Genomic DNA, 14,185 nt, shown 5'->3' with positions numbered 1-14,185 from the left:
TAAGACTACGTGAATAATCATGCCCGTTGAAATGTGTGTCAGAATATGCAAACCCTTCTGCATTTTGTATGCTTTGCTATTCTGCTACTTCATTCATACCTAATGGAAATGAAGAAATTCCTTTGCACGTGCAACATCAGCTTGTTTTGATAAAACTAACCATCGTGTTAAACGTTTTGGGAGGGTATTCCTATAAAGAATGATTTTCTTAAAGATTCAGGGTGATGTGTAAGTTAAACTCCTCTACTTCCAGTCTGGTTTATGAGAGTTTAAAAAGCCATGGAAAAACTGTTTTTTTACTGCTCCTAAATTTTGGGGCCAGTACCTGAAAGCATGCTTTTAACTCAGTGATCTCCGCATAACAGTCTAAATGCTATTCCTATGTCAGGGCAATAAGGTATGGAATTACGCTTGCATGTATGCTTCCTTAGGGCAAAATCCTAGCAGTAAAAAAAGCCCAGGAAGGATTGGATTGAGTTTTATGCCAGCAACCGAAAGCCAGTTCGAAGAGATAATACTGCCCTGCCCCCACCCCCGCCCCCGCCACTTCTGATTCTGTACAGCAAAATAAAGTGAGCAGGTAAATAGAGCAAACTTCTAGGAAAAAACTACAATGTGTATACTGTGTTAAGTCAGGAAATGCGCTTAATTGAAGACAGAAGTTACTGGCACTTATGAATTGTTTCTTCAGCAATGAAGGCATTTAAAGGAAGAAAGTTATAGTGTGTTTGAATAACAAGAACGTGGTCACCTCTTCCTGTGTTATTTACACAAGTTGAAGAGTTGTTTGAGTTTGCTTTGTTACATGCTTTACTAAGAGAATAAATCTTAAATATAGGGACATTTTACAAAGACTAAAAAAGCCGTAGATTACCAAACTATGCTTTAAAACCAGTAAGTTAGAAATAAGAATAATTTTTTACACTGTGCATTGAAGAAGTCCTTTCATCCTAATTCTACTGATAGTGTTTTGGTGCTGATAGTTGTAATGTGCTTGTTAAACTTCACGTACATTTTGTACATCTAATATGAATGAATTTTTCCTGTGACGGCATTGCCACTTATCTTAGGCAGTATGGTGAGGTTGTGAAGTCCAGTTTTGTACAGCCTGTCTGCGTGCTGGAAAATGACAGGAGAAACTTTGCACACTGCTTATATCCTCTTCACAAGAACATGGAAATGAGATCGTGGGGAGAGTTTTGTGGTAAAATGGCAACTTTATGTCCATTTATCACTGTAATCTAGCTTGAGGTGCCGGTAAAATGGTTGTAGAGACAAAAGAGTAGCCAGAAAGCAAGAAGGGTGTAAGACAGTAAGAATTATTTTCAGTTGAGAATTAGGAAATTGTGAATCTGCTACTTGTTTGGGGGGAAGACACCATTATTAGATACATCTGTGTACATACAAGTATGCAGCTGATAGTAATAACTTGCAGGAGCCGGAAGAATGTGCAATTCTCTATGGCTTTGTCTGTAAATGCATTGTCAGTATGAGCAGTGTGATGGGCGCAGTTCAAGTGCTTTGCTTGTTTCATAGATTTTTTTTCTTTAATGGCAAATTATTTAGTGACTGAAATGCTTTGGCTTGATGTATCAAGTCCAGGGTTAGAAAGTACTTCTATGCTAGCTACTAATACTAAATCGTAGACCACTGATACTCCTCCTTTAGAGCTGGTAAAATGCTTTGTTATCAAGTGGAGTGAAGAAAACCGTACAGTAAAAAAAAAAGCCTCGTTGCTCTGACATTTCTTTGAAATCTGTGTTAAGTCTGTATTTATTATTGCATTTTAATATATCTCTGTGATGAAAACAAAGCAGCATATTATAAGGATGCTATTTCATCTTGTCATATCTGACGTCTTTTTGACACAGCATTATCTCTGCCCCCTCTCTATTCTGGGTTATTAAAATGGGACCTATTTAATCTCTGGATGTCGTACATGCTTATGGACGTTCTTCTTTCTGTTATCCCATTTCCTTTTCTGATCACGATAGTAGGCAAAATATATATTTTTTCTTTTTTTTCTTATCCATTCACATTCTTGGGGAAGTAATATATAGTGTTTTTATGCATGTAACGCATACTCATTTTTCTTGCTGCCTCATTTGTGTCAATTTGTGCAAGAAACAATGTTACGTTCAAAATCTGCAGTGTTTCAGCTTTGAATGATAACAAGCTGCCACTCTGAATTGGTATGGAAGGAAGAGTATATAGGAGTCTAAAGAGATCTTTGCCAGTCAAGAAATTCACTTCTGTGTATTGGCCTATGTGCAGTATCTGGTATCTAAATGCATAGGCCATCTTCACCAATTTCCTTCAATTTTATATTTATATAATTTCTTATGCTAATATAACTACATTAGAAACAGTAGGATTACTGTAGGTTTTCATAGAGTAAATGACAGAATATCAAGTCCTTATATATGCTCCAAACAGCCAATAAGAAGATGCTGTTCTTTCCTAGTTATATTTTAACATCCTTTGTCAGATGTGCTTGTCCAGAATATTTAATTTTTTCATTTTTTGTCTCTGATCTATGATATTTTTAATTAAGTGTAAGAAAAAAAGATGTATTTTGAAACAATTCTGATCTGCCTACCTTTCATAATTATTAACACATTTCAGATGTTGGCTATTTTTATTTTAGTTAAAGCAGAAGGTTAACTGGCATTCAGAGCTTGTGTTTCTGCTTGACTTTTTAACATTGGTTTATTTCAAGAAAGTGAAAAGGTTTGCTATGATGAGAGTGTGTGATGTAGAAAGCTTTTATTAATGAGGGTGTCCACTTAAAAAAAAAAAAAACAAAACCCCCCACACATGTGCTGCATGTGTGTCCATTTTGGAGTGTTCATGCTTAGTGCCATGTAATACTGTACATGCATATTAGATGAAGTCCAGCCTATACCTAAGCCCTCAGTCTGTTGCATACGAGTAATTAAGAGGCAGGAGCCAGTATTAAGTTCATGGTTATTCAGGAGGTCTGCAGGAGTCTTTGCCAAAAGAAGTTGTCCTGGGTTTGATCTTCACTAACGTGTGTGTGCTATGTTTACATTTTGTTTTACTCCAGATAAGATACTTGAAAAAGCAGGAATACCTGCATACAGGAAAAAAGCGCATGTTACGTTATTGCTGCATGAGATAAGTACACCTTCTTAGTGGCCGGTTTCATTGCAGCTCCTAGCAGTGGGAGCTTTTCAGCTGAAACCAGTGAGAGCTGGATCGTTTCTTCAGAACTTACTTACAACAAGTTATCCAGATCTACTCCACATGCACAATAATTTTTACCCTTTTCAATCTTTTATTGTGCATTTGTTGCTTGAAGCTTGACTCTGGCCTGTATTTGGCTCTAGCACCCACTATCTGTGGTGCTTTGATGCATGGCTTTGCTCTTCTCTGTTTTCTGTGTGTTCAGGTTTATGGTAGATGTTCTTAATGCCCCTCGTAATGATTACGAAAAATCAGGAGTATCGTTGGCAAGGATGGAGGTTCACCTTCCCTTTTCTACCCCTGAAATTGTCCAAGAGATGGAGGACATAAATTCTTTGTCTGGTTTGCTACTATAACAACAGTGATGCTTTTTACAAAAGCAGTCAAAATGATCACAAAGATTATTTGGCTATCCGCACTTATCTGAAAATTAGCCATCTGAACATGTGTAGCTGATGTTAATGCTATTCAATAACCTTTATATCAGTTTTCAGCTCTTTAACCTCTGACTCAGGAGATTGGGGATGGTTTTCAGAGTTCTCTACCAGTGGATTAATGTGCAGTTTATGCAAGTGGCTGAAAGCCAATATAAAACAAGTCAGGGGTCCCAGCACAGTTTCTCAGCAGACATTTGGCAACCTGAGGAATAGCACTGTGAGGCTGTGTTTTCATTTCTCTTGGCAAAGAGAATGAAGATGGAACAAATACGGCAAATGTGCTGTACTTGCGTCTTTGTTCAAGGTGGGCTAAGGCATTTTTTGTAGGTGGACAGGGGAAACCTGCAGTCACCTGATGTGCTGCTAATCCTGTTCTGTTCCCAGAGCTTATCAGCTTCTTTCATGGCCTAAATAATGATTAAAAAAAAAAAAAGTTCATGCCCAAGTGAAATTCAACATTAGACATAAAAATCAAGGGAAAAACACGTTGATTTCTGTGCTTTACCTGTTATTTAAAAGTGTCGCTCTCAAAAACAACATTTTATTTTAAATTATAGTTATATTAGAATAATTAGTTGTTACATTAGAAAAACATTGCTATAAGTGGTATCTGGTAGTTGCACAGAAAATACTTTATAATATGTGCAGCTTATCTTATAAACGTGTAACATTTAAAATTCACACCTAAGATAAACTGACCTGAAAAATAAGTGCAAAAAGGACCCAGAGCAGCCAAACAGACCCAGATACTCTTAAGTTTATGTACAATGTTAAGGATGACCTTACTAAGTCTGTTCAGCGTCTTGCATATAGTATAGCTGATTGAGAAATTAAATACATTTATCCACATTTATTTAATGTGATCATGCGGAGAAATTGCCTTTTTTTTTTTTTAAACATAACGCCTCTGAGTAATGCCTCTATAGATTTGAAACAAGGTGTATTTTGCACTGCGTCTACAACTTAATTTCATGTTCTCAGCCAGACCAGAATTTTTTTTTGAAGATTTAGCCATAAGTCAGGTAGGAACCTCAGTGTGATAGTGGCATCCGTGTAATTTCAGCAGAGAGACAGTTCTTTTCTATCTCTGTCCATTCATACTGCATGCAAACATAGAGAATAGCTCTTTGCTTCCCTAAGCCAGACGTGCCATTTTGTTACCCTTTTTTAGTAAAACCGTTTAATAGATTTTAAGGTTTAGAGAATTAAAAAGTTAACTGTCAGTCTTGCTGATGACATTTTATACGAAGAAAACACCTTGCATCCACAGTGTTAGCGATTCTGATAGAAACTTGTATGTATTGGCAGTTTAACAATTTGAATTGAGTTTGAGTTGTATGGTATTTATATAAATAGGTTTTAGACTTTTTTTTTTTTTTTTTTTAAACCTTGGCCACACTCTTGTAATATTAGATATTTATCTGGTGTGTCAGCTTTTTACATGTGTGTGTATGCATAAATATGTTGAAAGAAAAAAAAAAAAGCCAACCAACTAAATAGCTGTAATACAGTGTTTCTCTGTTCTCGCTGCTTGTGACTGGAAAGGGATTGCTGTCTATTTAAAAAAAAAAAAAAAAAAATTGAAAATGTGTAAAAGGAGTATCAATTGAAGTCTTTTGCAACTTCATATTGTTCAGGATGTATTCTTATTCCCTAAATTATTCCTGATATTTCATTAAGTATAGCTGTCAAAAAAAAAATGTGACAACACACTGAGTTGTAAAACTAGTGTATAGACTTCTCTGTACATGCTGTACATATTTAAATGACCCCATGGGTCTCCCAAAGCAAGCTTTTAACATTCCAGGTCTTTTACCGTGCATCTGCTACTGGCATGTAGCCACCCACCCACACAGATTTAGCTGAAATAAATGAAATTTATTCTAGTTCACTCAAGTAAAAAGGTTTATAAAATATAAGGGTAGTCACCTTGTCGGTAAGGTTACTAAAACAAAGGGTTTTCTTAGATAGAGGGTTTTTTTCCTTCTGTAGGATTATGTGCACATTTATGTAGCTTCTTAAATTCTTATCTTATATGTTCCTTTTGTTTTCCTTTGCAGATGGGGTTTATACAGATTAATGAGGACTTCATATTTATTGAGCCACTCAATCGCACTTTGGCTGTGACAGGTCATGCACACAGGGTGTACAGACGAAAAAGGTCCGTAGAGGAGAAAATTACTGAAAAGACAGCTTCTCAAAATCAGTACTGTGGTATTGTTACAGGTAATATACAAATCTCGCTGAACAGATTTAATGTAGCCGACATATTTGTAAGGGATGTAGACAGTAGTTTAAAAACAGACAAACCCCAACAAAAGCCTATCTAATTATTTTTGTAGTAGTAACTTCTGGTGGACTTAGAGGAGGCATGTTGAGACTGGACAGTTCCCTTTTCTGAGAAGTTAAACAACACTGAGGAATAAACATTACTTCTTAAATGAACCACTCTCGAAAGTGGAAAACTTTGGGCCTTTTTTTTACTTTAATCTAACAATTACAGCCTCTTTCTTGTCCCCTTCTATTGTCTTGGTAGTTTGCCAATTTACTTGCTACATACAGTTGTTGTACTTAATTTTCAGTTTGAAAACATTCTCACAGTTTACCCCAGTTTCAGCTGGTAAGCTGAAAAAGTAATCTCAAAGCAGTAATCACTTTCAAATGGGAGTGACGCTATGAATGTAATTGGTCTTTATAATGGTGTTCTTGTTTTATGATTGACACTCAAAAGAACTGTGAGAAATAATCCTAAAGCATCTTCCTCATTGATGAGTTGCAAAAATTGTTTAAATAGAAGGGTTTCAGAAAAATTTGGCACTTACTGATCCCTTAGATTACCAATGTTCAACAGAGGAGGGGAAAGAAGGCTTTTGTGGAAGATAACATCCTGTTGTTCCTACTTCATCAGCAGCTTCTCTTCCTCCAATGGAGAGAGGAGGTCTAAGTGTTTTGCCCTCAGTTTAAGCTGAGGGTATTTTTAATGCTGTTGTGAGAAATGTGTTTTCTCCCGGAAATAAACCAGAATGATTTTTCACATTTAATCAGCATTTTTTTTATGTCTTCTAGCATAGTAGAAGAGAGATACTGGTAAACTGGAAAGAAACAGCAGAGGAGAGCCACCAAGGTGGCTAGGGAGTTTGATTATATGACATTTGAGGAGAGGCAGAGGGAGCCGGGTTTGTTCAAACTGGTGAAGAAAAGGTAGAGGAGGGTCTTCAACTGCCTAAAGGGGTTGTAGAGAGAAGACAGAGCCGGACTTTTCTGAGAGGCGTACCATTACAGAATGAAAGGCAACAGCTGTAACTTGCTTTCTGGGAAATGTCAGTTGGGCATAAGGAAAAAATTTTTCATAGCAAGAGTGATTAAGCACTGGAACAGGTTGCCTGGAGAGTCTGCTGAGTCTCCAGCCTTAGAAACTTTAAAAACTTGGCTGGACACAGCCCTGAGCAGCCTGATTTAACTTCCATGTTAGCCCTGCTTTGAGCAGGAGGTTGGCCTAGATGACCTCCAGAGGTCCGTTTCAGTCTAAATTATTCTTTGGTTCTGTGATTCTCTTTGAACAGTTGTACCGCTCTGTCACATTTATATGGTCATAGAATAGGCATGAATTTTTTTTCTATTCTGGAACTGTTGTGTTGGGGGTTTTTTTGTTTGTTTTTTTTTTTTAGAATTAGGCTTCCATCCATAGATTGAAATTAAAGGTGAATTAGCAAAGAAAGTCTCTTATTATATGTCATTTACTTAGTCCCTTTTAATACCTATAACTTCCTCCAGGAGGCTCAGTATTTCTCTTCTAGGCATTGCATTCCATTGCTGCTGCTTATTTAAAAAAGAAGCTTTCTATATCAGCAAAAATCATTCACTTATAGTAAAGCTGGTTACTCCTCTCCATTAGCGATGATAAACAAGTTAGAGCGCACGTACCTGCATGTGTTTTGGGTGTGAGAGAAAGGGAGAGAATGAAAAGATGAATGATGTGTGCACGTGCATGTATGGCTAAGGAAGAGAGGGGCACCTGGTAAGTAGCAGTCTGTGGTATGTATGAAAATGATTAAAGATGCAAACTCTTGTGTAAGGACATAATTTCCTGTCATGTTCATTACAAGTCATCCTTTCACTTTCTCTTGTTCTCTTAGATGGAGTAGTCAGCTTACTCTGTTCTAATAATCTTATGCCCAAGGCTCTGACTTGGTGAAATAGCCTGTCAACAGAGATTCAATCATTTGTTTGAAATAAGTTTCATTATCTTTGCTTCCAGCTTGGAATTTCAAAGTAACTCAAGCTGTGCATAATTGGTTAGCATCTGCTGGCAGAACTGTGTTGCCAGGAGAATGTAAATGTCTGTGATTCCTAACTGATGCTGTTGTAGTAGCAAGGCTTCCTTGCTTTGCTATTGCAGGTTATTTTACTTAATGAGGCTGGAATAAGTTATATTGGCTAAAAGCTCTATCTATACTTGGTGTGACATGCACTGAGCTAATATCAGGGAAACATTCATGATATGGGCACAGGCTGCAAGGTGGGTTGAAGCGTTAAAAAAGCTTTTTTTAGCAATAATTGAGAGTTTTAAGTCAAATCCGAAACAGGGTAGATTAATGAAGCAGCTATAAAGCAGGTGGGGTATGGGGCTCTCCAATATTGTCAAATTCTGCACTGCTGCTTTTGGTAGAGTTGTAGCTGTGTAACACTGAGAAATTACTGTCTTGGCACTTCTCAGCAATATGGACCTATTTTACAATAGGATCTTTCTTCTACAGTACTTGTGTGTGTCAGGACAGGTGTTTTGGGACAGGTGTTTATGCTGCTGGTTTTCAGCCAAATTGATCTCAAAGACTGGCTGCGTATCAAGCCAAATGAAGCAAATGTGTATGGCCAATGATGAATTATAATTTTTAGAAGGAATGAATGTCTGTGCGGGAGGTGCTGAAGGATCACTATTGGAACTAATAGCTTTGCACGCAGAATATGAAGAGACGTTCAAAGAAGGTATTGTTTGATGTCTGTTACTGTTGTCGGCTGGATTGAAAGATGCTGCAAAGCCAAACTCATTCGGGGAGAATAAAGAACCTGTTTTCTGTGTTATGGGTAGGTTGTTTTTTTTTCTTTTCCTAGTAAAGGGAGGAGGGAGTCGCACTGAGGGAAACAGATGCTTTCTGGATATATATGAGTATGTCTGTATATCCTTTTGTTGAATGCATGTGTGAGATGGATTTATGTATGTGAGCCAGTCGCACATATACAGACCTCACACCTCACACCTTTCTTAACACATGGCCCATGAAACCTTTCAAGGAGACCAGTTCGCAAGTCTCTTAGAGAGAAAACATGAGAGACACTTGCTATTAGAGCAAAGGGCCAGATTGCAAAACTGAGCTCTCTTCCCTCTGCCTAATCTGAGGCCCTTGTTCCAGCCTGGAGTTGTCCGTACATTGGACCAAACTCATGGTAACACACAGGGAGCTTGGGCGATCCCTTTGCACGCAGGCTAGTGAGTAAGAGCTTGTGTCCGCAGTGTGGTAGATCTGGATTTTTGAGGGACCTGTCCAGAGCACTGTGATTTCTGTATGGCTAGGGTATCCAGGCTCTTCTCCCCCTGTGAAAAGGAAGTTTGGGGAATGATGGTGATGTGCTCTGAGATCTGGGCTTCATGTGGGTGTACAGGGAATGTACTTAAGGGCTGGTAAGCGTTCAGGTGTCCTGTGGTCTTAGTCTCTTTGTAGTGTTGCCTCAGAGATTTGAGGCAGCCTGTTTTTATAGTAGCTGATTTTTCAGCTCTTTAAGGGGCGTTTTTGTGATTTTTTTAATGGTTTTTGTTAGTCTAGTGTTATTTTCTCTTGCTTTCCTTTTGTATGTCAAATGTACTTGGGTATTGCCTGTTTTGGGCAGGTATAACTGGGTACCTCAATGAAAGGGAGTGGGTAGTCAGAGTGCAACACGATCAGCCTTCTGAGGAGCCTGTATAGCAATCACTCTGCTGGTGGTCTGCTGAAAAACTGTAGTAGATTAAAGTACAATGATTTTTAAATTATTATTATTTATTTTAGACCAGAGTATTTCTAGCCTTCATTTCAGTCACAGATAGTGTGTCTGAGTAATATATTGATATGACTTCTTCATATTTTCCGTGTTTCCAGAAAAAAACTTAGGAGTCTTGTTGCACAGAACCCTCCTGTGTTATTAATTTTTACTTTGCCAATGTAATTAAGTTTTTAGCTGAATTTACATATCTTTAAGCCCAACAAGCAACTTTCCCACCTGATCTAATTTTTATATTGTTAGCACATGCATGATTGATATAGGTATGTTTTCTGCAGGAGTTACTGTCCTGTACCATCAACAGTGAGCAATTCTTTGTAATTTTACCTATTCATGAAATGTGAAGTTCTGCGAGTTTTTGCCTAACACCTGTTATGTAGCGGTAATCATGACAGTGACTCAAATGCCACTTGTGTCAAAATTACTAATCCCATTTCTTTAAACGTCTTAGGGAAGAGCTAAAAGTTTTGGATAGATGAGATTGCCCGTGATGGGGAATCCTGCCACCAATTTGGAAAAGGTTGGCTGGCCAAGAACAAATTGTCCTCTGGCTTGTTAACCCCAGAGAGGCCTGAGGCGGATGATGGGCACTGCCCCTTGCAGCCAGCTTGTCTGCAAAGCAGTGCAGACTTCTCATCCTCTACAGTCTTGAACGACAGAGGATCGAAGACTGATTTTGAGACTGCGGTGACCTTAATCACAGAATCACAGAATCACAGAATGGTTGAGGTTGGAAGGGACCTCTGGAGATCATCTAGTCCAACCCCCCTGCTCAAGCAGGGTCACCTAGAGCACATTGCACAGGATCGCGTCCAGGTGGGTTTTGAATATCTCCAGAGAAGGAGACTCCACAACCTCTCTGGGCAACCTGTGCCAGTGCTCTGTCACCCTCACAGTGAAGAAGTTTTTCCTCCTGTTCAGATGGAAGTGTCTGTGTTTCAGTTTGTGCCCATTGCCTCGTGTCCTGTTGCTGGGCACCACTGAGAAGAGTCTGGCTCCATCCTCTTGACACCCTCCCTTCAGATACTTGTATACATTGATAAGATCTCCTCCCAGCCTTCTCTTCTCCAGGCTAAACAGGCCCAGCTCTCTCAGCCTTTCCTCATAAGAGAGATGCTCCGGTCCCCTAATCCTCTTTGTAGCCCTTTGCTGGACTTGCTCCAGTAGTGCCACATCCCTCTTGTGCTGGGGAGCCCAGAACTGGACACAGTACTCCAGATGTGGCCTCACCAGGGCTGAGTAGAGGGGGAGGATCACCTCCCTCGACCTGCTGGCAACACTCTTCCTGATGCACCCCAGGATACCATTGGCCTTCTTGGCCACAAGGGCACATTGCTGCCTCATGGTTAACTTGGTGTCCACCAGCACTCCCAGGTCCTTCTCCGCAGAGCTGCTTTCCAGCAGGTCAACCCCCAACCTGTACTGGTGCCTGGGGTTATTCCTCCCCAGGTGCAGGACCCTGCACTTGCCTTTGTTGAACTTTATGAGGTTCCTCTCCACCCACCTCTCCAGCCTGTCCAGGTCTCTCTGAATGGCAGCACAGCCCTCTGGTGTATCAGCCACTCCTCCCAGTTTTGTATCGTCAGCAAACTTGCTGAGGGTGCACTCTGCCCCTTCATCCAGGTCATTGATGAAGAAGTTGAACAAGACTGGACCCAGTACTGACCCCTGGGGGACACCGCTAGCTACAGGCCTCCAACTAGACTCTGCGCCACTGATCACAACTCTCTGAGCTCTGCCATTCAGCCAGTTCTCAATCCACCTCACTGTCCACTCATCTAACCCACACTTCCTGAGCTTGTCTATGAGGATGCTATGGGAGACAGTGCCAAAAGCCTTGATGAAGTCAAGGTGAACAACGTCCACTGCTCTCCCCTCATCTACCCAGCCAGTCATTCCATCATAGAAGGCTATCAGATTGGTTAGGCATGATTTCCCCTTGGTGAAGCCATGCTGACTACTCCTGATCACCTTCTTGTCCTCCACATGCTTGGAGATGGCCTCCAGGATGAGCTGCTCCATCACCTTTCCAGGGATGGAGGTGAGGCTGACTGGCCTGTAGTTCCCTGGGTCCTCCTTCTTGCCCTTTTTGAAGACTGGGGTGACACTGGCTTTCTTCCAGTCCTCGGGCACCTCTCCTGTTCTCCATGACCTTTCAAAGATGATGGAGAGTGGCTTAGCAATGACATCCGCCAGCTCCCTCAGCACTCGTGGGTGCATCCCATCAGGGCCCATGGATTTGTGGGTGTCAAGTTTGCTTAAATGATCTCTAACCCACTCCTCCTCCACCAAGGGAAAGTCTTCCTCTCTCCAGACTTTCTCTCTTGCCTCCAGGATCTGGGGTTCCTGAGGGCTGGCCTGAGCAGTAAAGACTGAAGCAAAGAAGGCATTCAGTAACTCTGCCTTCCCTGCATCCTTCGTCACCAGAGCACCCACCTCATTCAGCAAAGGGCCCACATTTTCCCTAGTCTTCCTCTTGCTACTGATGTATTTGAAGAAGCCCTTCTTGTTGTCCTTGACATCTCTTGCCAGATTTAATTCCAAACAGGCCTTAGCCTTCCTTGTCACATCCCTGCATACTCTGGCAACGTAACGTTCCTATATTCCTCCCAAGTGGCCTGTGTTAATGTTTAGCACAATGCTCTATTATGTTGTGGACTGCTTACTGTCAGTTGTGGGTAAAACTGTACAGCTAGTTAAAGCTTTTGGAGAAGTATGTTAGCAGACTTTGCTGAACAGTCATGCTAATACTAATTTAAAAGTTTCTAACCAATAGCTGCTGTTTGCAACAAAGGAGCAAACAATGAATAAACTAGGTTGCTGGAAACTTTACTGGAATCAATCACTGCTCCTCGGAGGATGGAGGATTGACCAGATGGCTCCTGAGAGATCTTTTTCTAACCCGAATGAGTTTATTATTTAAACTGAGAGCTGTAGGCTACTCTTTCAGCATTAAATGCTTGTATGGTAAGTCATAGTCGTATAGCTTGTAGGGTGTGTTTTTGGCGCAAACCCTGACACTGAAGTTTTATTAAAAATGATTCTCCGAAGAGTGACAAAAACACATATTATGTTTTATAAAGTAGGCTATAGTTCCACAGTTAACAAACACACATAAGGCTGGGCTGGTCGTATGCATAAGGTAAAGCAAGTGTTGGAAGGATCAGAACCAGAGTGGTTGAAATTAATCTTACATAGTTTATGCATTTGTCAGTTGTTTATATTTCTATGCAAACAGGCACCAAATCTTTTATTTATTTCTGTAAATTATATGCTCTTTTACTAAAATTATATGCTTATCGGTGTTTGTAAATCTTATATTGTTGCTAACTTCACTGGCATAAGTCAGCCTTTCTAAGACATAGTGGGATGGACTAAATTATTCTTTTATAACCTTTTCACAAAAGATTACAGTAAAAGATAGAATACCTTTTTTAAAGCGTGGCTACTTTATATTTTTTCTTAAAATCCTATAAATATTGTATTAAATCACAGATCCATTCTTCCACTGGTATCTTATATTTTAAAGTTAATTTGTATGAGTTCAGTGATTTTTAAGGCATATTTCTAGCACTTTCCTGAAAAGCGACTGTTATGTTTTGAAGAGTATTGTGTTATGGAGTGGACTGCAGGAACTCTCCTATTAGAGATGGGACTGATTAATTGCACTTCCTTCAAATTTCTGAATGTTTGAATATTTCCAGAACATGTTTTTATAATTGTCATCTTGAGCATCAGATTTGTTGAAAACGGAGAGCTGAGTATTGCGTTGTGGGAGTTGAAAAAAATTTTCAGTTGATTTCAGTGACTTCAACAAGATCAGTCCCCTAAATTTTAGGTCCTCTGAGGGATCTGACAGAGTTTGGCTGTTACAACAGGGATTTTTGTTTTAAATAAAATTATTTTAAATAGCATTGTTAACTCTTGCATATCAAGATATCAGACTACCTTCTCACTCAAGCTATTTCCGTGTAATAAATTAATATTTCTTTTTTCTGAAGTAATAATGGAGATCTTCTCACATTTTTGGAGAGGAAACTCAAATTTAACAGGAACAGTAACCTCTGGTTTGCCATAAATGTAACAAGGTTTTGATTTGGAGCTTTCTGTAGGTTTAGAAGCTTGTAACCAGGGTTTGGTTTTGATTGGCTTATTTTAGCTGCATATAATGCAAGCAGCACTGACATTGAAATCCTGATGGTAAAACTTAAGAGTTTTTTTTCCCCACCAACTTATATGCTACATGTAATTCTTTACATCATTCATCTGAAATAGTTTGATCTTTCATCTTTACAAATCAGTGAATTGTTCCGTGTATTTTCTTGATGCTGAAATCATGGTGAATCCAAATTTGTTGTTTTTATGCTGAGAGGCAATGATTTCATTGACATGTATTTCTGTTCCGAAGATGGGTAGATAGTATTTCTGCAGTCTCAGTGAGACTACTTTTGTGTCGAGCCTAATATTAATTTAGTTTTCTCCCGCAAGCAAAACAGGAGGCACAC

General features: G+C 39.5%; 1 protein-coding gene across 3 annotated transcripts in view; it reads left to right on the top strand.

Moving 5' to 3' along the window:
• ADAMTS19 (ADAM metallopeptidase with thrombospondin type 1 motif 19) overlaps positions 1-14,185 on the top strand; it is a 158,662-nt gene that overhangs the window by 28,974 nt on the left and 115,503 nt on the right. For all 3 annotated transcript variants that reach the window (XM_067315930.1, XM_067315931.1, XM_067315929.1), the window contains exon 3: positions 5,705-5,870. In XM_067315930.1, the coding sequence (XP_067172031.1) occupies positions 5,705-5,870 (166 nt within the window). The remainder of the gene's footprint in view (positions 1-5,704; positions 5,871-14,185) is intronic.

Source organism: Apteryx mantelli, chromosome Z (genome assembly GCF_036417845.1).
Source record: "Apteryx mantelli isolate bAptMan1 chromosome Z, bAptMan1.hap1, whole genome shotgun sequence".
Lineage (NCBI taxonomy): Eukaryota > Metazoa > Chordata > Aves > Apterygiformes > Apterygidae > Apteryx > Apteryx mantelli.
This window is presented reverse-complemented; position numbering and strand designations above follow the sequence as displayed.